At 32.7% G+C, this 25,462-nt stretch overlaps 1 protein-coding gene across 1 annotated transcript in view; it reads right to left on the bottom strand.

The window, feature by feature from the left end:
* Positions 1-275: 275 nt before the first annotated feature.
* Positions 276-25,462, bottom strand: part of lace (serine palmitoyltransferase long chain base subunit) — a 28,886-nt gene continuing 3,699 nt past the window's right edge. The window contains exons 2-4 of the mRNA XM_075297688.1: positions 3,260-4,366; positions 867-1,129; positions 276-799 (exon numbers count right to left, since the gene is read on the bottom strand). Coding sequence (XP_075153803.1) covers positions 583-799; positions 867-1,129; positions 3,260-4,366 — 1,587 coding nt within the window. The 3' untranslated portion in view covers positions 276-582. The remainder of the gene's footprint in view (positions 800-866; positions 1,130-3,259; positions 4,367-25,462) is intronic.

Genomic DNA, 25,462 nt, shown 5'->3' with positions numbered 1-25,462 from the left:
TTAAGCCAACTGCCTAAAACTATTCGAAAATTATTAGGCATTATATTTATTTTTGTCATTACAAGTAAGTCATTATAACTCACCGCAATGTAATGCAACGTGTAATGACAGCATTACTCCTGGTAATGCCAATTGTAATGAGATGTGGTTACCTAGTTTTTGCTGGGTATCTGTGTGATATATTTTATCCCGACACTGTAATTTTACATTTTTGCTCACATTGTTTCTTTTTCTTCTTTGATTCAAGCTTAATTATGAAAGATTTTTTTTGTGTGTTTATTTTTTTTTTTTTTTGTAATAAATTTGATAACTAGTAAATTGTAAAGATTAGATTTCTTAATGTGATTCTAAAGTATATATTTTATAAATTTGTTTTGGTTTGCGCTGGTGTTATATTGTGGTAGTAGTATTCTTCTGGAATTATTGGTTAGTAGCGAAATTGGAAACAGACATAAGTTTCATAACTTGAGAGTTCAAAAGCTTCAGAGAGAGAGAAAGAGAGAGTAGATAGCGCAGACACAGCTTCTTTTTGTTTCTTTTACAATTTTAATTTGTTCGATACTGTTGAACTGTTGCATTACCTTAATACTCTATGGGATTGGGATCGCGAGGTTTACGTGAATATTTCAATCCCAAATTATCACTAATTTCATCGATGACATCAAGAGCATAATCAAGTTGCTCTTTGGTATGAGCTGCCGATAGACAATAACGAATACGTCCTTCCATAATTGGTGTGGCTGGAAAGCCAACACCTACAACAGCTATATTGCGGGTGGTAAGAGTTCGCACAACGGCTCTAGATGTTTTAAAAAAGTAGAAAAAAGTTAATAATTGTTTTACTTAATCATAGGTCTCATACTTACCCAATTTTGGAGAAGAGATAAACTAACATTGGCACGACTGGCGAATCTTCATGGCCATATGTGATTACGCCCATTTGTGCTAAGCGTTTTCGGAAATAGCGTGTATTGCGAGCTAATTGATTTATTTTCCTACGTCCCAGATCGGAACCATCAATTCCCATTATGGTGCTCATTGATGTGTAGATCTGTTGTGCAACTGGAGGTGACATTGTCGCTGCATAACAATGTGCATGACTGTTTGTGCGTAGAAAGTCAACTAATTTCTAGAAAAAAAGATTTAAAAAAATATATATAAATCAATTCAAGGTGTAAAGTACAACCTAAAAACGATATCTAAATCGTTTAGTCTAATTAAGATAAGGTAATATATCAAAAATGTTTTGGGGCGGATCTTTATGGGGGCTATATGTGAAATGGGAAATAAATTAATAACTACCTAACATTGTCGACTTTATGAAATGTCAAATAAAACTCACAAAATGGAGAGAAAAGTTTAATTTATAACTTTTTTGTAGCATGGCAGATATTCAAGAAGTGAATGATAGGCTTAGATGCAGCGCTCTCTCAAATCCCGATAGGCGACATGAAGGGGTTTCAGTCATGGCGACTGATCTGAACAAATGCGTAAATTTGTTAAACCGACAGTTTTTCGACATTGGGCGACTAGGAGAAACAACCGTCGCATTCGCGTTATCCGAGTAAAATGACACGCCACAATTTACCTCATCCCATAGGAGAGCTAAAGCTTTCAATTAAATCTAGATGCTGATCTTGAAGAATCTGGGTATACCGGGTGTTCGAACTCATTCACACATCGGGTATAAAGTCTACAAAAGTATCGGGTGATTCCGATACTGTAGCCAGACAATGGCTTATTTGTGTCGGCGGTGGATGGCACTTAATATTTGCCATCAGCGACGGCTTGACTACTGAGCCAATACAAATTTGAGCCGGCCAAATATCCACTACACACAAAAAAATTCTGATTCAATCACGACATTAATTGCTCCAATTAATGTTTTAATTGAAATGTCTTCTATCACAGAAATGATAGTATCAATTCCAAAAATTATTGAAAGTCAATTAAACAATTAATTGATCCAGTTAAAAAAATTAATTTATACTGTTAATTTTTGTGATTGATTTTTGTTTTAATTAAAAAATTTGTAAAATCAAGTTAATTTTTAATTGAATACTTTTTAAAACCCAATTAAGACTTGATTTTGGAAAAATATTCGTGAAATATTTCTCTGTGTATAAAGTAGCACTCAAAGAATCCCAACCGCAACGGCGGCGTCGACTTGCCGAACACCTCAGACCAGTGACACGCAGTGGTATAACATACAGGCCTGTCAGAATGCTTCCCTTAAAACTGCCACAAGATTTCTCCGCAGTACACGTTGTAAAGCAAGCAGTATCTCCTGGACTGTTATCACAGTAACCATCCAAATCACCAATGTTAGAGTTGATCTTCACCATCTAGAACGTGAGATCAAGCGTTACAAAAGAGAGCCTATAGATCAGACCTCATACTACACAGATCAGGCCTCAGAATTCATGAGGATACATGTAGCTGCATAGTTCCCTAATCTAGATAGAAACTGATGTACCAAAGCACAAAACAAAAATGTATGGTAGCACAACAAACTATTACAACAACAACCCGCCCTCGTTGCAGTCGGGTCTACGGCCCGGGGCGGACACAGGGTTTTTAACCCTGTCCAAGGACTGTAAACCCCCATTTGGAGTATGCTTATTTCCCGAAAAACTCGAAAATACCAACTCCAAAGGGCTACAACAACAACAACAACAACTGGCCAAAAGTAGTCAGGGGCGGTGCGACACGGTGGATCATGTTCTCTGTCTCTGTGTCATATCCGAAAGACTTTAGAAATAATCTTACTTCCGTGGTGGGAGCAAGTTCTCCACAGACAAGCCACAAGCACGAAAGGATTAACATTATATGGATGCCTAGACATGCTGAAATAAGAGGGCATGTAAGGTCTCAGTAACTGACTACGATTCTATCCCACGGTGGTGGGTTTTTTGCACCCGATTCACTCAAAGAGCCCAACTCATCGGCCAGCTGACATATTTTTTCGTCCGTCTTAACTGGCACAACAAGACAATATAAAGAAAGAACAGTTGGTAGATTTAAGGTAAATACGAGACTATCGAGGATACACGGACTATGTTGAAAAACGGAACACACAGACCAACGTAGAACTGTCTGATGATCGGAAGGGCGACCAAATCTTACAATACCAAATTAAGAAATTACACTTTGGGACCAATTTGGTATGTTTCGAATAGTGCCTATATATAGCCCCCATATATTAGTACCTCCATCGCGATAACATATTTCCTAAAGATAATGTAAAATTATTATTTACCTTTGTTCCAGCTAGATAGCCACCAGCACTGCCAAAACTTTTTGTAAATGTACCCATAAGAATATCAACATCTTTGGGATCTTCACCAAAGTAATCCACAATTCCTCCACCATTGGGACCTAAAGCACCAATACTGTGGGCCTCATCCAAATACAAATAGGCTTTGTATTTTTTCTTCAATGCAATAATTTCCGGCAGGCGACAAATCGATCCCTCCATACTGTAAACACCTTCAACAATGATCAATATCTTCTTCCAAGGCTTCCCACCATCCTTGGGATTACCATAGACAACGCTTTGTCGCAACACCCTTTCCAAATCTTTCATATTGTTGTGTTTGAACACCTTGGTGGTAGCACCTGACAATCGCAAACCCAAAATAATTGAGGCATGATTCTTTTCGTCACTCAACACTAAACAGCCGGGTGATAATAGCGATGGCAAATTCAAAGCATTTGTTGCAAATCCCATACCAAATACAATGGCATCTTCGACACCCAAAAAGCGAGCAGTAAGTTTTTCCAAATCCAAATGTAATTGTGTGGTGCCCAGCTCCACACGAGGACTACATAGAGCTAAGCCCAATTCGCGACATGTTTTTTCAGAGTTTTCGGCACAAGGCCCTGTAGCCTCGGCAAAACCCAAATAATTGTACGAACCTAAATTTAGACACCTGGTCTCGGTACCGGTGAATTCAAAACTCCAACCATAATCGGGTGTTACACGATCTTTGAGTGTCAACTCGGCTCCGGGTACACTGCAAATGGGCCTGTTCCAGCAATCTCTTATCCGACGATACACATAACGTGAATAGAAACTTTCGAATGCATCATATAGGCTAACATAGCCATCACGATTTTTCTCTTTGGCCACTTTGGGGACAAATAGCAATTGATTAAGGTAGCCCAATATCATGAGCAAATAAAATCCTAAATATGTAAGGCAGGCTGTGCGTAGGGGAACTTCTTCGAATGAAGTCTTTTGGAAATGTTCCTCCGCGGGTGGTAGTTTACGATCAGCCGCAGAAGGTTTCGATTTGGCGCCATACTCTGTGGTAGCTGTCGCTGTTGTCGTCGTCGTCGATTGGGGATAGTAGCCATTTGTATGCTGGAAAAAAGAAAAAAAATTTTAGTCAGTAAAGAAGTCAGAGGAAACATCCTACAGAAACGGAAGAAAATTTTTCTTTTATCAAAAGAGTGAAAACAGCATCTAGTTAGGTTAGGTATAATGACAGTCCAATATTTCAGGCTCACTTAGACTACGGTGGCTGCCTAGTCGTTATGATTCTTCTTTCCTTCAACAAGCAAAGGCCAGGTGGCGTAACATACACTAATAGGTACTTATTTTAGAAAAGTTTCGTAAGATTGAAATACTCAAATTACTGACTATGCCCAAGAAGAGCACACTAAATATTACAATAAATGACTTCCCTCCATTCGTTTACATAGACAAAAATAGAAAAATGGGAAGGTTTATAAACAGAAGTTTTAAAACATACGTTCAAGGCAGCGCCTCTAGCGGACAATAATAGGAAAACCAAACATCATCCATTGCCCTTGATCACCTTAAAACTATCAATCAATTAAAAGACCGTTGACATAAACAATTATTAAACTGTAATGACTGGCAACATTTAGGACGATTCAAAGTCAACATGAACGTAAGGATTATCACCTCAGATTTTACCAAGATGCTATAACGGCTACATTGAGTAGAATCGTCCGGAAGTTGGACATTTTCCTACCATAATTTAAAAAAAGAAAATCGCCGACAAGTCCTACCGTCTTAACTCCGGCGGCAAGTGCTACCGTCTCAGCTCCTGTCTATAAGGAATTGATGGCATCGTAACCAACGTGTGTCTCAGCTGCAACCAAGAACCGCATATATGCGTCACTTATTGGCTTGCTAAATCTTGCCGTATCACCACCAGACTGATCCCATCCTAGTTGCTACGTTCCTCCATCTGGGTACAAATTAACGAAACCAAACATCACTGTTACAACAACTATAGAAATATAGTTTCAGCCAGATCAGATTTGCAGTGAAAAAATAAAATTACGAAATTTGAGCCAGATTTTTTTCCATGTGTGGAAAAGAGTATAAAATCAATCCGAGACTCGGCACCGAAATCAAATTGTGTCTGGATGCTATATACGGCTCTTCTCCTTCGATGGGGATCCTGAAAATATATTTAAGGAGTTTCAACGTGGGTGCAATGGTTAGCATGTCTGCTGTGCATACAAAGGGTCATGGATTCAATCCCATTTTCGACCCGTTTTCCCGAGTTCAACTGATCGAGCCGACCAGAGAGTTGTTTGCTAACACAGAAAAAAATATTTTTGGTCTTCAATCACGAAATTAATTGATCCAATTAATTTTTAATTGAAGTGTCTTCAATCACAGAAATGATAGCACCAATCACCTAACCTAATCAATCACCAAAGACAATTAATAATTAAATTGTTCCATTTAAAAAACAAGTATATACAGCAGTAAGTTCGGCCGGGCCGAATCTTAAATACCCACCACCATGAACCAAATATTAGGGTTTCCTTTGAAATTTCAGGAGGGCTTGAGGACTTGAGGACACTTCCCGAAGATAAATTTAAAGATTTCACCTATGAGGACTATCAGATTCTGGATTTATAAGAACCATTTTTGTTCGTGTTTTAGATGAATCATTAACATCTCTTGTAAGTGTGCAAGAAAATTTTAAAATAACGTCTTGATTTGAAATCTTAAATCTGTAGATTTTCACCCGAGAAGTAAAATCTGGAAATTTTACATTGAGTTTCAAGCAATTTTCATGATCAGTGCACCTTCTATACCCTCAAGAAGTGAAGTCAGTCTATATGGAGGCATTACAAAATGGACCGATAAAAACTTAATCCGATACACGTTTTGTGAGCCTACAATACCAGAATATTTACAATTTCAGGCAAATCGGGTAAAAACTACGGTTTCTAGAAACCCAAGGAGTTAAATCGGGAGATCGTTCTTATGGGGGCTATACTAAAATATGGACCGATACTCGCCGTTTTCGGCACACCTCTTTATGGCCCGAAAATACCTCTAGATTTCCAATTTCAGGCAAATTGGATAAAAACTTCGGATTCTAGAAGCCCAAGAAGTAAAATCGGGATATCGGTCTATATGGGGGCTATACCAAAACATGGACCGATACTCACCATTTGTGGCACACCCCTTTATGCTCCCAAAATACCTATAAATTTCCAATTTCAGGCAAATTGTATATAAACTACGGATTCTATAAACCCAAGATGTAAAATCGCGAGATCGGTCTATATGGGGGCTATACCAAAACATGGAACTATACGGACCATTTTCGGCACACCTTTTGATGGTCCTCAAGTACCTCTAGATTTTCAATTTCAGGCAAATTGGATAAAAGCTACGGTTTCTATAAGCCCAAGACCCCAAATCGGGAGGTCGGTTTATATGGGGACCATACCAAAACATGGCCCGATGCACACCATTTTTGACACACCTCTTTACAGTTCTAAAGTACCTCTCGATTTCCAATTTCAGGTAAATTGGATAAAAACTGCGTTTTCTGTAAGTCCAAGAAGTAAAATCAGGAGATCGGTCTATATGGGGGCTATACCAAAATATGGACCGATACTCACAATATTTGGCACACGTATTTGTGGTTCTACAATACCTCTAGATTTCAAATTTCAGGTAAATTGAATAAAAACTGCGGTTTCTATAAGCCCAAGAAATAAAATCGGCAGATCGGTCTATATGGGGGCTATACCAAAACATGGACCGATACTCACCATTTTTGGCACACCTCTTTATGGTCATAAAATACCTCTAGATTTCAAATTTCAGGCAAATTGGATATAAACTTCGATTTCTATAAGCCCAAGACCCCAAATCGGGAGGTCGGTTTATATGGGGACTATATCAAAACCTGGACCGATATAGCCCATCTTCGAACTTGACCTGCCTGCAGACAAAAGACGAGTTTGTGCAAATTTTCAGCACGATTGCTTCATTATTGAAGATTGTAGCGTGATTACAACAGACAGACAGACAGACAGACGGACATCGTCTTAGAATTTCTCCCTGATCAAGAATATATATACTTTATATAGTCGGAAATCGATATTTCGATGTGTTACAAACGGAATGACAAACTTATTATACCCCCGTCACCATTCTATGGTGGTGGGTATAATTAATTGATACAATTAATTTTTGTGATTATTTGTTTCAATAATAATAAATGTTGAACCAATCAAATTTTTAGTTGAATTTTTTCTAAAATTCAATTAAAAATTTAATAGGAAAACTATTGGTGATACATTTTTCTGTGCAACTACGATAAGTGCTGCTTTTTCTTTTATGGAGCCGTAGCCGACGTGTATCCCATCTGCCATTGAGCTAAACTTAAGAATCGGACAGCACTCATTGATAAAGGAGAAGTTCACCATTTATCGCAATGGACTGAATAGTCTAAGTGTACCTAAAATAATGGGCTACCACTACACCTAACCTAACCTACACAGAAAACGCTTAAAATACCAAAACTACGTAATAACAGAGAAAGTACGTATTTCTTATCCTGCACGGAGAGCATGGAAATGTTCCACCCACCCATCGCCTAAGAGGCTAGATGTAGGCACATACATTTGGAGACTTTCGTCAATAGGGAAGAGAAACATTCATTATTATTTTTGTATAGGCTAATTAATGGTTATATTGATTGCCCACTTTATGAAATTGGCTTCCTGCTAGGAGTTTAAGATTTTTTTTCAATACATTAATTTACCTATGCATTGAAATAATTATGCTTGCAATGAGCCTATTCCAAAGGCATTGAAAGAATTTAATACCATGTAATCTTGATTGATCTGAGCCTTACGGTTCTCACTGAACAGCATAATCTAATTCTGTGCTGGGTACCTGGACATTATCGCATAACTGGGAATGAAGAGGCAGGTGTACTGGCTAAGGAAGGCGCAGGTGGCACGGATAACGTCATTTCGGACGTTTTTCCTCCGCTTTCTTTGTTTATTTGCAGGATCAATAGCAAATATGAAGATTTATGGAAAAGACGATGGGCTTCTTCTATAGGCTGTGAACAAACGAAACTGATATGGGACGAGTATATTAGGAACTCTGAAATCCTGATGTCATTGCAAAGAGAGGATGTGAGGGCGATAACAGGCATCATAACAGGACACAACACTCTGGGAAAACACATGGTAAGGATCGGTCTAGCGAATGATGATATGTGTAGGTGGCGTCTGGACCCCGAAGCTACGGAAGATTCATTTCACTTCCTGTGCCGGTGTCCAGCACTATCTTTCAGAAGAAACAAGATACTGGGTTCTTATTTCTTTCAGACTATGACCGACTTACGAGAATGCAGCCGGAGAAATATTCTCGCTTTCATCAAGGCATCGGGGTGGAGGACCTAGGCGCATCCGAAGGACACATTATCATAGAATGGACTCATTCCGGCCGGAGCGAGACAGACACGAAGAGGAAGATGGAAAGAAGTTTGAGGAACCGCAATGGACCAACTATGGTCTAAGTGGACACAAATCCGCTAGTTCGGATTCGTGGCATCCTCCATAACCTAACCTAACCTGAGCCTATGAAAGTTTCCCATCAAATTTTGGAATTTTTAAGAAACAAGTTTTAGATGTATGTATTGTAATTTATCCAAAGATAAATAAATAAATTTTGCAAACTTAAAAATAATAATAGTGCAAACGAAGCCCATAAGCAAAAGCATTTTAAAGGGTTCAAAAAAGTTGGAACATCTCTGGCCATGTGTATCGACTCAAATAGAAGCTAAATTTAATCTTGAATCAGTGCTTTAGGATTGCTTCATTTCAATTCTATCAGCACATATTAAAAATTCCATCATACAAGACATACAAAAGTGTGGGTTCCAGTCTTCTTTTAACCCTTTCTGAATCCCTGAACCCAAATTGGTTTATTACCCACATGATTATTAAAAATTTAGTTTCTAATTCACTGCAAAATCAATATCAATAAAACACAATGACATGGTTATATACCCCCACGTACCCATCCAAGAATGTATAAAAATAATGCAAATCTAATCCATTACTGAAATGCTGGAAACACTATGGGCAAATTTATTATGCTATTGACAATGGGAATAAAACATGAATTACTCCATTATGTAAGATTGGTGGAAAACGTGCCACCTTAAACTATAAATACTATTAAAAGCCATGCATTTTTATGATTCTAAAAATAAAAATTATTTCTTTTCTTGAAATTAAATGCATAGGTAGAACACCTAATCAAAAAACTTAAATGCCGTTAAATGTTGTTTTCTTTTCATAATAACGGCTGAGGAATGCACTAACGATAACTTTGCCATTCTTATCGGTGGCATTAATTAAAGCTTCACAAAATTAAAACCCCCCAAAACAATGCATTTAAGTGATTACATGACGGGCACAGGTGAATGATGAATCAATTCCAATGTACTTCACAAAAAAACGTGGTATGGGAGCAAGATAATTGGTTTCTGTTAAATAGCGACGACGATTCATTTGGTGGGGCGGTTAATATTATCGTTATCATTATTATTATTATTATTATTTATATATATGTTAGTATATGTACGCCCGCAATCGGAGTAATTGTTGGTATGTCTATTGAAACGTAATAAGATTATAACAAAACAACACGCCACAACTCTGCGTTGAAATATTAAACACAAAACATTATAACTTTATATATTATTCACACATATGTATGCATATTAGATTGGTGCTTGTCAAGAACAAAAATATTTAGAATAAAAAAAATGAATAAGTAGGAACGCTTACAAACTGTATAAAAATTGAACAGGCCAATTTCTCATACTTAAAAAAATCCAAGATTATAATTAAGCCTTGATTCTGTTCGGCTATAACAAGGGAAAGTCGGACTTTTCTCATAATTTACTAATTTCTTTACTCTCTTGATATTAAAATTTTATTGAATTTAAACTTTCACTGAAATACAAAGATTAGAATAATCTATTCTTCAATATATTTATAAAGCATATTTCTGGTGCGCTTTGAATGCTCACAATGAAACAGGTTCTTAGGTGGTCCTACTAAATTGTAAGGGCATATTCTTTGGAATGAGTCGTGTCCCAAGTAGTGTTTCCACAGTTGGTAGAATTCTACCAAAAATTGTAGACTGGTAGAAGTCTTGATGTTTTTGACACAATTTTCTATAGAAATAAAATTTTGAGAAAATTTTCTATAGAAATTAAATTTTGGATAAAATGTTCTATAGAAATAAAATTTTGAGAAAATTTTTTATAGAAATAAAATTTTGAGAAAATTTTCTATAGAAATAAAATTTTGAGAAAATTTTCTATAGAAATAAAATTTTGAGCAAATTGTCAATAGAACTAAAATTTTGAGAAAAATTTCTATAGAAATAAAATTTGAGAAAATTTTCAATAGAAATAAAATTTTGACAAAATTTTCTATAAAAATACAATTTTGAGAAAATTTTCTATAGAAATAAAATTTTGAGAAAATTGTCTATAGAACTAAAATTTTGAGAAAAATTTCTATAGAAATAAAATTTGAGAAAATTTTCTATAAAAATAAAATTTGAGAAAATTTTCTATAGAAATAAAATTTGAGAAAATTTTCTATAGAAATTAAATTTTGGAGAAAATTTTCTATAGAAATAAATACTTAAAAAAATCCAAGATTATAATTAAGCCTTGATTCTGTTCGGCTATAACAAGGGAAAGTCGGACTTTTCTCATAATTTACTAATTTCTTTACTCTCTTGATATTAAAATTTTATTGAATTTAAACTTTCACTGAAATACAAAGATTAGAATAATCTATTCTTCAATATATTTATAAAGCATATTTCTGGTGCGCTTTGAATGCTCACAATGAAACAGGTTCTTAGGTGGTCCTACTAAATTGTAAGGGCATATTCTTTGGAATGAGTCGTGTCCCAAGTAGTGTTTCCACAGTTGGTAGAATTCTACCAAAAATTGTAGACTGGTAGAAGTCTTGATGTTTTTGACACAATTTTCTATAGAAATAAAATTTTGAGAAAATTTTCTATAGAAATTAAATTTTGGATAAAATGTTCTATAGAAATAAAATTTTGAGAAAATTTTTTATAGAAATAAAATTTTGAGAAAATTTTCTATAGAAATAAAATTTTGAGAAAATTTTCTATAGAAATAAAATTTTGAGCAAATTGTCAATAGAACTAAAATTTTGAGAAAAATTTCTATAGAAATAAAATTTGAGAAAATTTTCAATAGAAATAAAATTTTGACAAAATTTTCTATAAAAATACAATTTTGAGAAAATTTTCTATAGAAATAAAATTTTGAGAAAATTGTCTATAGAACTAAAATTTTGAGAAAAATTTCTATAGAAATAAAATTTGAGAAAATTTTCTATAAAAATAAAATTTGAGAAAATTTTCTATAGAAATAAAATTTGAGAAAATTTTCTATAGAAATTAAATTTTGGAGAAAATTTTCTATAGAAATAAAATTTTGAGAAAATTTTCTATAGAAATAAAATTTTGACAAAATTTTCTATAGAAATAAAATTTTGAGAAAATTGTCAATAGAACTAAAATTTTGAGAAAAATTTCTATAGAAATAAAATTTGAGAAAATTTTCAATAGAAATAAAATTTTGACGAAATTTTCTATAAAAATACAATTTTGAGAAAATTTTCTATAGAAATAAAATTTTGAGAAAATTGTCTATAGAACTAAAATTTTGAGAAAAATTTCTATAGAAATAAAATTTGAGAAAATTTTCTATAAAAATAAAATTTTGGCAAAATTTTCTATAAAAATAAAATTTTGAGAAAATTTTGTGTAGAAATAAAATTTTGAGAAAATTTTCTATAGAAATAAAATTTTGAGAAAATTTTCTGTAGAAATAAAATTTTTAAAAAATTGTCTATTGAAATCAAATTTTGACAAAATTTTCTATAGAAATAAAATATTGACGAAATTTTCTAGACTGGTAGAGTTCTTGATTTTTTGGTAGAAGACTTCACTTCCTATAGAAATAAAATTTTGACAAACTTTTCTATAGAAATAAAATTTCGATAAAATTTTTCTACAGATATAACATTTTGACAAAATTTTCTATAGAAATAAAATTTTGTCAAAATGTTCTATAGAAATAAAATTTTGACAAAATTTTCTATAGAAATAAAATGTTGACAAAATTTTCTATAGAAATAAAATTTTGACAAATTTTTCTATAGAAATAAAATTTTGACAAATTTTTCTATAGAAATAAAAATTTATTTCATTTCCTTTATTATCGTACAAAGTCAATAAATAGACCTAAAATCCTGCATCACACAAAATTGTAATAAAATATAAACTTCAGCAATGGTATATATATAAAAAAAACTAGATAAAATCTTTAAGACAATGGTGTAGTAAATAGAAATAATAATAAAAAAAAATTATAAATAGTAAGTATACTAAATGTTAAATATATATTAAGATATAGTAGATATCTCCTACTAAGCGTTGAAAATGGCTCCCCAGTCAAAGGACTTGCAAATGTGTATTTAGAGTTATGGAACACCCGTTGATAATGCGTTAACAATGATTATATTCGTGGTAAAGAAAACTCCAAAAACCTAGCTCTAAAAGTATTAATAGGAAAATTGAAAGGTTTAAAGGTAGTCTATTCCATATACGAGCAACGCGGACAATGAAGCAACGTTCACATATAGAATGCGATATACGAGGCAACATAATCTGTGGATTGCGAGTCGATCTGGAGAAAAACACCTTATCAAGAAAAAGCAACCTAGATCCACATTGGATGGCCCTATAAAAGAAGATCAGGTTCCGCAATTGAACGTACAGTGCAAAAGACATCCCAAGGAATTCAATAGCTTGTTCCGTGGAAACGTGGTCAAATCGACCCAAACTGAACACAAAACGTACTACCATATTGAATATCCTTTCCTGCCTATGCATATTCTCCCCAGTCGTACCGGAAATCACTTCAATACAGTAGCAAATATTCGACATAAGTATACCAAACGCAAGGTTTCTCCTGACAAACAAGGGTAAGTACATGTTTGACAAAATTTTCTATAGAAATAAAATTTCGACAAATTGTTGACAAAATCGGCTTTGGCCGATTATTGCTTTTTTGCAGAACGTCGGCTTCGGCCAAAAAAAAACCGCTTAGGTCGAGCTCCAACTTCAAAATAAGATGTTTTAAATTTGGTAGATTTTTGGTTAAATATTCCTCAAATGTTTGTAGATAATTTTTGACACGAGTGGCAAATTTACCCCGACAATGACAAGCCCATGTTAAAGTGGCAGGTTCCTACGGGACTAGTCCCGTACAGATTCTGGGGTAATCCATTTCCCGTAGGGTTCTCTAAGCTGCCATGAGACAACAGAGACATACATTTGTCTATGAGTTTTGGAGTGGACAATGAAATAGTCAGAATTCTCATATAGACCACACTTGTCAACATCAGCCTTATACGTGACCATACCAGGACTGAACTAAAAGGACGAAATTGCCAAATAATCTACTTGACCCTATAAGAGGCCACATTACCATGATATAAATTAGTCATTCAAATTGCAATTCGATTATGTCAACACTTGCCAAAATCTGATATAAATCTATCAGCATTAAATGAGTTAGCATTTTTTTAAGTGACATAACGTCGAACTTCTTTTATAACTCCTCCAGTATATCACGTGTATATCAATCCGATATAAATTAAGCTGTTGACATTTTTTTCTGTTTTGTTATGACGATATACAGATTTATATCAACCACCTTATATTGCGATACTATAGAATATGAGCCGCTCTAATGCTCAAATACACGCGAACACACACACTTATGGAGGTGTTTAACGATTAAATGCCCATTTTAGCTTTTTCGGTAAATAGAAATGTACGTTGCAGACTGTGTATTTACAAACTTTTGAGTCATTTTATGAGCCCTCTGTTATGAAGATAATGATAAGCGTACAAAATTTGTTTATAAACAAATGACAATAGTTTTTTTATATACACTAAGACATCTATAATGTTTATATAGTACACTTATATGTGTGTTGATCTGGATGAATATGTTACTACACGATCCCATAATATATATTCTGATTCACTTTCATTTGTTCCTTGAATTGATCATTATATAACTTTTTGTCCAGAAACAGGTTGTAATTTCTAACTAATCTTCATGACAAGATTTTTGGTAAATCACAAGACTTGGGAGAAAGGATAGGAAAGAAAATATATGACTAGCTTAGATACAGTGCTTGCCAATATTTAATGAGAACACTTAAATTATCAAATACGTAGTGAGTTTCTCTCTTATTAATTAGTGCTGTCCAATTCTATATTTGGTTCAATGGTGAAGAACTCCTTTCATAAAAGCGAGTCCGAACCGCATGTCACAATAAGTGTGAAACCACTTCGATAAGCTTCGAAACATTCAGAATATTATTTTATTTCAAACCTCCAATTTTATTCAAACCTCCAATATTTATTTTTATTTTACACAGAAAACCTATTTTGACAAAATTTTCTATAGAAATTCAAATTGTGACAAAATGTTCTATAGAAATAAAATTTTGACAAAATTTACTATAGAAATAAAATTCTGACAAAATTTTCTATACAAAATAAAATTTTGACAAAATTTTCTATAGAAATATAATTTTGGGAAAATTTTCTGTAGAAATATAATTTTGGCAAAATTTTCTATACAAAATAAATTTTTGAGAAAATCTTCTATAGATATAAAATTTTGACAAAATTTTCTATAGAAAAAAATGTTGACAAAATTTTCTATAGAAATGAAATTTTGACAATATTTTCTATAGAAATAAAGTTTGGCAAAATTTTTCTATAGAAATAAAATTTTGACAAAATTTTCTATAGAAATGAAACTTTGACAAAAAAATGTTCTTTAGAAATTAAATTTTGACAAAATTTTCTATAGAAATAAAATTTTGACAAAATGTTCTGTAAATTTTGAAAAATTTTCTATAGACATAAAATTTTGAGAACATTTTCTATAGAAATAAATTTTTTAAAAAATTGTCTATAGAAATAAATTTTTAACAAAATTTTCTATAGAAATAACATTTTGAGAAAATTTTCTATAGAAATAAAATTTTGAGAAAATTTTCTATTTAAATAAAATTTTGGCAAAATTTTCTAAAGAAATAAAATTTTGAGAAAATTTTTTGACAAAATTTTCTATAGAAATGAAACTTTGACAAAAAATGTTCTATAGAAATGAAATTTTGACAAAATTGTCTATAGAAATAAAATTTTGACAAAATTTTCTGTAGAAATAAAATGTTGAGAAAATTTTCTATAGAAATAAAATTTTGACAAAATGTTCTGTAAAACTTAAATTTCGAAAATTTTTCTATAGAAATAAAATTTTGAGAAAATTTTATATAGAAATAAAGATTTGAGATAATTTTCTATAGAAATATTTTTTTTAAAAAATTGTCTATAGAAATAAATTTTTAACAAAATTTTCTATAGAAATAACATTTTGAGAAAATTTTCTATAGAAATAAAATTTTGAGAAAATTTTCTATTTCAATAAAATTTTGGCAAAATTTTCTAAAGAAATAAAATTTTGAGAAAATTTTTTATAGAAACAAAATTTTGAAATAAAATTTCCTATAAAAATAAAATTTTGAAAAAATTTTCTATAGAAATAAAATTTTGAGAAAATTGTCTATAGAAATGGAGTTGAATTAAATTTTCACAAAATTTTCTATAGAAAAAAATTTTGACAACATTTTCTATAGATATAAAATTCTGACAAATTTTGCTAAAGAAATAAAATTCTGACAAAATTTTCTACAGAAATAAAATTCTGAGAAAATTTTCTATAGAAATGAAATTTTGACAAAATTTTCTATAGAAATAAAATTTTGACAAAATTTACTATAGAAATAAAATTCTGACAAAATTTTCTATACAAATGAAATTTTGACAAAATTTTCTATAGAAATAAAATTTTGACAAAATTTTCTGTAGAAATAAAATTTTGAGAAAATTTTCTATAGAAATAAAATTTTGACATTTTCTATAGAAATAAAATTATGACAAAATGTTCTGTAAAACTTAAATTTTGAAAAATTTTCTATAGAAATAAAATTTTGAGAAAATTTTCTATAGAAATAAAGATTTGAGAAAATTTTCTATAAAAATAAATTTTTTAAAAAATTGTCTATAGAAATAAAATTTTGACAAAATTTTCTAAAGAAATAAAACTTTGAGAAAATTTTTTATAGAAATAAAATTTCCTATAAAAATAAAATTTTGAAAAAAATTTTCTATAGCAATAAAATTTTGAAATAAAATTTCCTATAAAAATAAAATTTTGAAAAAATTTTCTATAGAAATAAAATTTTGAGAAAATTGTCTATAGAAATAAAATTGAATGAAATTTTCACAAAATGTTCTATATAAAAAATGTTGACAACATTTTCTATAGATATAAAATTCTGACAAATTTTGCTACAGAAATAAAATTCTGACAAAATTTTCTACAGAAATAAAATTCTGAGAAAATTTTCTATAGAAAGAAATGAAATTTTGACAATATTTTCTATAGAAATGCAATTTTGACAATATTTTCTATAGAAATGGAATTTTGTCAAAATTTTCTATAGAAATAAAATTTTGACAAAATTTTCTATAGAAATAAAATTTTGACAAAATATTCTATAAAAATTAAATTTTGACAAAATTTTCTATAGAAATAAAATGTTGACAAAATATTCTGTAGAAATAAAATTTTGAGAAAATTTTCTATAGAAATAAAATGTTGACAAAATTTCTATAGAAATACAATTTTGAGAAAATCTTCTATAGAAATAAAATGTTAACAAAATCGGCTTCGGCCGATTATTACTTTTTTGCAAAACGTCGGCTTCGTCCAAAAAAAAACCGCTTCTGTCGAGCTCTAACTTCAAAATAATATTTTTTAAATTTGGTAGATTTTTGGTAAAATTCTCTTCAATTTTTGGTAGATAATTTTTGACACGAGTGGTAATCGCAGTCTAAGGTATAAATTTACCCCGCCAATAACAAACCCATGTAAAATTGGCCGGTTCCTACCATACGTCGATACACACCAGGGACTTGTACCGAATATCGATACGCTTCGAAACATTCAGAATATTATTTTATTTCAAACCTTCAAGTGTCCAATATTTTTTTTATTTTACACAGAAAAAAATATTTTTTGGATTCAATGATGAAATTAAGCGGTCCATTAATTTTAAATTTTTAAATTTAATTTTATCCCGACCAGCAAAAATCCCTTTTCATTCATAAAATGTTTAGTTTTTTTTTAGATACCAACCAACCGTAATATTAGATTCTCTTCGGTTATGTTATTATACATGGGGCACATTAGCATTAGAATGATAACTTTGAAATTGTTTTAAACAAAGTGTTTCTGTTTCACACTTTTAGCGAACCCAAAATCTCAAATTCAAGAGATGTACTTGATGACGGCCATCATCATTGTTGTTTTATGTATTGAGAAAATTAAAGCTAATTCTTTTCATATTAAAAAGAAAACAGCCAGCCAGCCCACTACAACAAATGAACTTTGGACAAATAAAAATTTACCAGATCTTTTAAATTCATTAGCGAGTATATGCTAATAGAACAATAGTTTTGAAATGTAGTACTTCATACAAATAAAAACTCACAAAAAAAAAAAACAACAAAAAAATAAATAAAATCACAATATGCATTTTGTATATACAATGCACGCATACATTTAAAACATTGTTTTGTTTTTTTTTTTTTTACTGAAAAAATGGATCGGGGTATTTGAGTGAAAATGATGATCTATTTGTCATGAGTTCCGAGTTAATTGATGTATGAACGCAGTTTGCCACCCATTTGTGACCGTGGTTCATACAAATGTCAATGTTAAATGGATTCTTAATAGAAATCAAATGTGTTCAATGATTGGAATGTCCAGAAATATTTCGGCATCATTTGAGAGAAAATGAATAAATTTGAGAGAAGCAAATAATTTCAATAGTATATTTTGGAATTTGAAATTTCTTTGTATCTATTTTTCCCACATCTTACAGTGTACAAGAGAACTAAAAGACATATGAATTTCAATAAACATAAATGTTTTCTATGGAAATCCATTTAATGTGGTATTGAAGAACCGTATCTTCAATGTGTATATTTTTTTATTGAAAAATTTTATATATAGATTTGAGGAATTAATATAGATTAGTATCATTGTTTATAGGAGCCAATGGTTAGCATGCCCGCCAAAGGGTCATAGGTTCAATCCCATATTCGACCAAACAACAAACAGTTATTCAATGGTGTAAAGCTATGTGACATTTCTGAATGTTTGTCTAAGTGGTTTCACAGCAATGAAAAGGATGTGCCTCATCATTGAGCTAAACGTAGACACAATGGACTGAATAGTCTAAGGGTATGGTCACACTGGGCAAATATTTGCCCAAAATGAGTGTCAAACTTTTTTCCAGTAGAACTTTCAAAATATGTGGATACAGTTTTTGGAAAATACTATTATCGTGATGTAATGTATCCTATATGAGCTAAATATATGTGATGGTTTGACTGTGGCGACGAATTCTTTTTCGATTTTTGTCAAATATTTGCCCAGTGTAACCATACCGTAAGTGAGCCTGAAATATCGGGCTGCAAATGTCCATGCAATATTGAATGTATGCTGGTTCTATCAATTGTCTCAATCTCACGTTAAATCCTGCAACGATCTTGCAATATCAGTTGGCGCACAGCATCAATGGTTTCCTTTTCGGTAATGCTGATGACATTTCTGTTTGTTTCAATCCTTCTGTAAGTGGTTGCACTGCAATGTGGAACGTCGTTCGGACTCGGCTATAAAAAGAAGGTCCCTCATCATTTAGCTAAAAATAGAACGGGAAGCACTCAGTGATAAGAGAGAAGTTCACCCCTATTGTATCACAATAGACTGAAGAGACTAAGTGAGCCTGAAATAAGGGGCTGTCACAATACCCCTAACCTACCCAGCAACAAAAAATTGGGAGTTGTTCCACAAACGTTTCTTTTAAAGAGCATTCCGGGATTCTCCATCAATTTTTTCCACTTCCGATGAAGGTTTTTTGGACCGGTCTTAGAAAATACGCTATTTGCCGGTTTAAAGTCAAAATTAAAAAATTGGACAATTAAATGTCGCAAAAAAATAGAAAATCAGGAAAAAATTAGCAGTAATAACAAAAAAATTGACAAGTATATAGTGCAGTAAGTTCGGCCAGGCCGAATCTTAAATACACACCACCATTAATCAAATATAACAGTTACCTTTGAAAACTCTTCGTCGTAGTGTGTTACTTTTGAATATATATCGGGTTACTTGATAATGTATATAATGATAATATATAGGAATGATTAAATAATGCCCTGATTTGAAATGTAAAATCTATAGATTAGGAAATTTTACTTTCAGTTTAAAGCAACTTTAATGACCAGAGCGCCTTCTATACCCTCAAGAAGTGAAATCGGTCTATATGGAGGCCTTACCAAATGGAGCGATAAAAACTAAATCCGGTACAATTTCAGGCAAATCGGATAAAAACTACGGTTTATATAAACCCAAGGTGCTATGCCAAATCTATGCACCGATACACAAAAAACTGCACACCTGCTTGTGGTTCTGGAAAACCTACAGAATTTTGACCACAAACCGGAGGGCCGGTTTATAAGGGGGATATATCAAAATCTATACCGATACACAATTTATTCGGAACGCCTATTTATGGTCCCCAAAAACCTCTAGATTTCAAATTTCAAGCAAATTGAAAAAAAAACTACGGTTCCTAGAAGCTCTAGTAGTAAAAATCGGTAGATCGGGCTATATGGGGGCAATAGCAAACCATAGACCGATACACACCGCATTCGGCACACATGTTTGAGGTCCTAACATGCCTTTAGATTTCTAATGTCAGGAAAATAGGATTGAAAATACGGTTTCTAGAAGCCCAAGAAGTAAAATCAGGAGACGGGTCTATATGGGGCTATACCAAAACATGGACCAATACACCTCATTTTCGACACACCTATTTGGGGTACTAAAATACCTCTAGATTTCGAATTTTAGGCAAAATAAGCCCAAGACTCCAAATTGGGGGGTCGGTTTATATGGGGGCTATACCAAAACATGGTTCGATAGGCACAATTTTCGGCACACTTATCTATGGTCCTAAAATACCTCTATGTTTCCAATTTAAAGTAAATCGGATAGAAAATACGGTTTCTAGAAACCCAAGAGGTAAAACTGGGAGATCGGTCTATATGGGAGGGAGCTATACCAAAACATGGGCCGATAGGCACCATTTTCGGCACACTTATCTATAGTCCTAAAATACCTCTATGTTTCCAATTTAAGGTAAATCGGATAAAAAATACGGTTTCTAGAATCCTAAGACCCCAAATCGGGGCGTCGGTTTATATGGGGGCTATACCAAACAATGGACCGATATAGCCATCTTCGACCTGCTTGGAGATAAAAAACGAGTTTGTGCAAAAATTAAGCAAGATGGCTTTATTATTGAAGGCTGTAGCGTGATTACAATCTACAGACAGACAGCCAGACAGACGGACATGGTTATATCGTCTTAGAATTTCTCCCTGATCAAGAATATATATACATTATATAGTCGGAAATCAATATTTCGATGTGTTACAAACGGAATGACAAACTTATTATACCCCCATCACCATTCTATGGTGGTGGATATAAAAATTTCACCGCCGCGGGCATTCGAACTTCTGACTGTATTTTTCTAACGTGTATTTTTCTGGAAAAATTGAAACTGATACCGGTCATTATATGCAAACATTAATGGTAATTACAATTACAGATTAAATCTAATGAATCTGTAAATGTATAAAAATATATGGTCTTTATCGGCTGGTTACAAAGACAAAATTTCATTTCATTTTATGAAAATTTCATTTCATTTTATAAGATGTCGCCTTTTCAAAATGATAATATTGTATGGATATTAAAAAAACATAAAATATGAAGTGATAGAAAAATAATAATAAACAACCCGATCACCAGATCTCTAAATAAAAATAATATCTTTGTTTGAAGCTTTACGTATTTTTCAGAATTGATTTTGTAGATACATGCTCATATTTCAACTATGTATACATTTTTTTAAAAATTTTCGGAGCGTGTAAGTGCTGGCTATTGTTTTAATTGACAAAAAAAACGGTACAAAATATTGAGTATATTGTATAATCACCCTATTGGGAAGCCAATCATGTGCACCGGTTGTACGTGTAATGAATGTTACATAATGAATTTTTAGAAATCTTTTTTTTTTAATAACCGGTTTTTATGATACTATATAAATAAAGAATTTATCAGTACATGCAGATCATAATATTATATATAAACGTTGTATGGGTTGTCTTGCAAATCATCATCTAAAGATTAGATAAAAATCCCAATTTATATTTTCAGTTGAACAACTAAAAAAAATATTAACCAATTTAAATTATATGCATTTTGGTAACCTTACCAAATTTGTATGTTCAATCATCACGAAAAGCTGGTAATCTACAATGTTTTATTTTACTTAGCAATTTCATTCGTTGAAATTGAAAACTTTTTGATTCATTTTATCGGCAATTTATGTAAGCATAAACGTTTTTTTTTTCCAACAAATTGTACCTAATATCAGGGAATCAATGTTAAGTGTGAAGAATGGTTTTTCTTATTGGTATGAATGACTAACATTGAAATTATTTGAAACGATGTATGACGAATCACTCATTATTTTGCTATACAAATGAACTTATTGAGATTAAAAATATCGAGGGATGGGTCCAAAATTGTTGCTCAAAGATAATATGTTTTCATTTTCGGTCAAATTGTAAGATTTTGTCAAGTATTTACGCGTGCGCTAATAGAATATTTGATTTGTTAATAATACGATATATAAAAGAATCAAAATATTGGAAATAAATTTGAGAACCGGAAGATTATTCTCATTAGGCAGCGAATTTCCAAATATTTTTGCTGGGATACATAATGAAATTATATTGCCTGTGATAAGTTTATTATTATAGCTTATCATGTGTGGGACAGATATGTTGTAATTACTGATTTCAGGATATCATGTGTGCACAGAGTACATCATTATTAGCTGTTCGAAACTAAGAAAGCCTTCTAGGCTTTCTAGGTAAGGTTGCAAGGGTTTGCAATATCTTATCGCCACCGTCACGTATGTAACTAAGTTGATTTATTTTAAAAATTTGATTTTAAATAAAGACGAACTTCCATATAATAAATCTTGACGGGGCCAGAAATTTCTTGCATTATATAGAAATTTCATTATACATAAATTATATCAGAATAAAAATGTTCACATGGCTCCATCACTACACTCCTGAGTCCAATCGACAGTCGGCTAAGTGGACAGCGACCGGTAAACCGTCTCCGAAGCGTGGAATGACTCAAAAGTCCGCTGGCAAAGTAATGCCCTCTGTTTTTTGGGATGCGCATGGAATAATTTTTATCGATTATCTTGAGAAGGGAAAAACCATCAACAGTGACTATTATATGGCGTTATTGGAGCGTTTGAATGTCGAAATCGCGGCAAAATGGTCCCATATGAAGAAGAAAAAAGTGTTGTTCCACCAAGACAACGCACTGTGCCACAAGTCATTGAGAGCGATGGCAAAAATTCATGAATTGGGCTTCGAATTGCTTCCCCACCCACCGTATTCTCTAGAGCTGGCCCCCAGCGACTTTTTTCTTGTTCTCAGACCTCAAAAGGATGCTCGCAGGGAAAAAATTTGGCTGCAATGAAGAGGTGATCGCCGAAACTGAGGCCTATTTTGAGGCAAAACGGAAGGAGTACTACCAAAATGGTATCAAAAAATTGGAAGGTTGTTATAATCGTTGTATCGCTCTTGAAGGGAACTATGTTGAATAATAAAAACGAATTTTGACAAAAAAAAGTGTTTTTTTGTCTTTGTTAGACCGGGGGCTTATCAGCCAATCTGTTATATAATAAATGGTTCGATCTCCTCAGTAGCTAATTTCCCATCTTCCTACAATTTATAATCTTTGGGTTAGTGTTGGTTGTTATTGTTGTAACAGTTTTTAAAATCGTTCTAAGCTTTGGTACCACATCTAGGAACTCTGTGACAAGGTTGGGGTGCGTCCAGAGTGATCTGGTGGTTAGTCAGGTAGGTTTAGCTGGACAAGCGAAGAGGTGACGAGTGTCATGTGGCCCTTAGGTTAGGATATAGGTGACAGCCCCATATATCAGGCTCACTTAGACTATTCAGTCCATTGTGATACCACATTGGTGAACTTCTCTCTCTCTTATCACTCAGTGCTGCCCGATTCCATTTTAAGCTCAATGACAAGGGACCTACTTTTTACAGCCGAGTTCTAACGGTGTTCCACATTGTAGTGAAACCACTTAGAGAAGCTTTGAAACCCTCAGAAATGTCACCAGCATTACTGAGGTGGGATAATCCACAGCTGAAAAACTTTTTGGTGTTCGGTCGAAGCAGAAATCGAGCCCACGACCTTGTGTATGCAAGGTGGGCATGTTAACCATTCCACCACGGTGGCTCCCCTTGGTTACAGATGGGACACACGTCAGCTACGCTGCTATCAATCACTGGTAAATAGGAATTGAGGCGGCTGCACTTGCCTGATCTTAATTGTGCTGGCGTGGGAGGTCTCTTTCCTCCGGTGCTATGGGCGGTGGTCGCATAGACATTATAATACATAGATGATCCATTATTCTCTCTAAAAAAATGTGTCAGTTCCAAAAATTAAGTTTTGATTTTTTCGTAAAGAGTCAGTCCCAAACATTAATTTTCGTGCATTTGGTTTTGTGTTGTTCGTAAAGAGCAATGCTGCTCAAAATTAATTTCGTATTTTCGCGGTTTAGGTCACAGTTTTTTGTTCAAATATGAACTTTTAATATATTAATTTATTTATAAATCCTCTGGTGCATCATAAACGTTCTAATTTTGTGTAAAATTGGAAGGAGTTGGAAGGAAAACGAAAGAGATTGTAAGCGTGTTCTTATTTTTCTTGTTTATTCTTAATCTTCGGAACTGTCAAACATAGTTTGACATCCATGGCACATCTATATGTTATATTGTCTATGGTGGTCGGACTCCGATTAACGTTGTAGCTTCTCATCGCTTCAGCTACAGTATCCTTATGAATCCTGTTCAGACCTGTCTGATATGCTGCCTGATCTAGAGGCTCACTTTTGTAACGCTGGATCTCGCGCTCTAGAAGGTGAAGATCAACCCTTACATTCGGTTGCCTAAAGAGGCTGTCGAATGTTACCCCGAGTATCTTGGGGTAGTTTACTGTTAGTAGTTTAAAAATAAAGGTTAAGGGATTTGGAGCTATATGAAGAGATGATGCACAGTGGGAGTAAAGATGATTCAATTTGTAAGAGAACAATTCCTATATGTTTTCTCCATAAGAAGTTAGCATAAAGGACCCAAAATTGAGTTACCTATCCCAGCCAGATCTATACTAAAGGCTGTGGAATGGTTAATTGGCCCGAACTGAAACATGTACTGTAAGGCGTGTGTGTATAGATTTGTATTTGGCGTTTTCATTTCAATGACTCTATTAATCAAGTTCCTTAATCTTCCTTAATAATAATTAATTGTAAATTAAAGTTACGTTTAAAAAGGTCTGAAGAATTTTATATAATTTCGGAAAATTTGGTGTTTTTTCGAAAGGTCGTAAAACAAAACAAAGGCGCTTTCTACGGTGTTTGGACGAACAACATCGTTATGAATTCACTTGAGAGGTATATACCTTTCTCAATCTATGCTTCCCAGTATCTTGGAAAAGGTAATCCTTAGTACAAGTTGACATCGTCTTCAATTAAACGATCATCGTAGCAGTTTTTATTTTCATTTTGATGGAATTACCATACCATGAACTTAACATTTTAACGACGAAGAATTAGTCTCTCGATAAAAGAAGTTTTTTTTATTGAAAATACACTTATTTACTAAGTAAAACATCGTCAATATGAAAAAAATCCTTCTAAGAGAAATTTCATGGGGTATTCATCCTCAAAGGTATGTATATAGTGAGAAAAAAAA

Source organism: Haematobia irritans, chromosome 2 (assembly GCF_050003625.1).
Source record: "Haematobia irritans isolate KBUSLIRL chromosome 2, ASM5000362v1, whole genome shotgun sequence".
NCBI lineage: Eukaryota > Metazoa > Arthropoda > Insecta > Diptera > Muscidae > Haematobia > Haematobia irritans.
The sequence above is the reverse complement of the archived record's forward strand: the minus strand, read 5'-3'. Positions and strand labels throughout refer to the sequence as shown.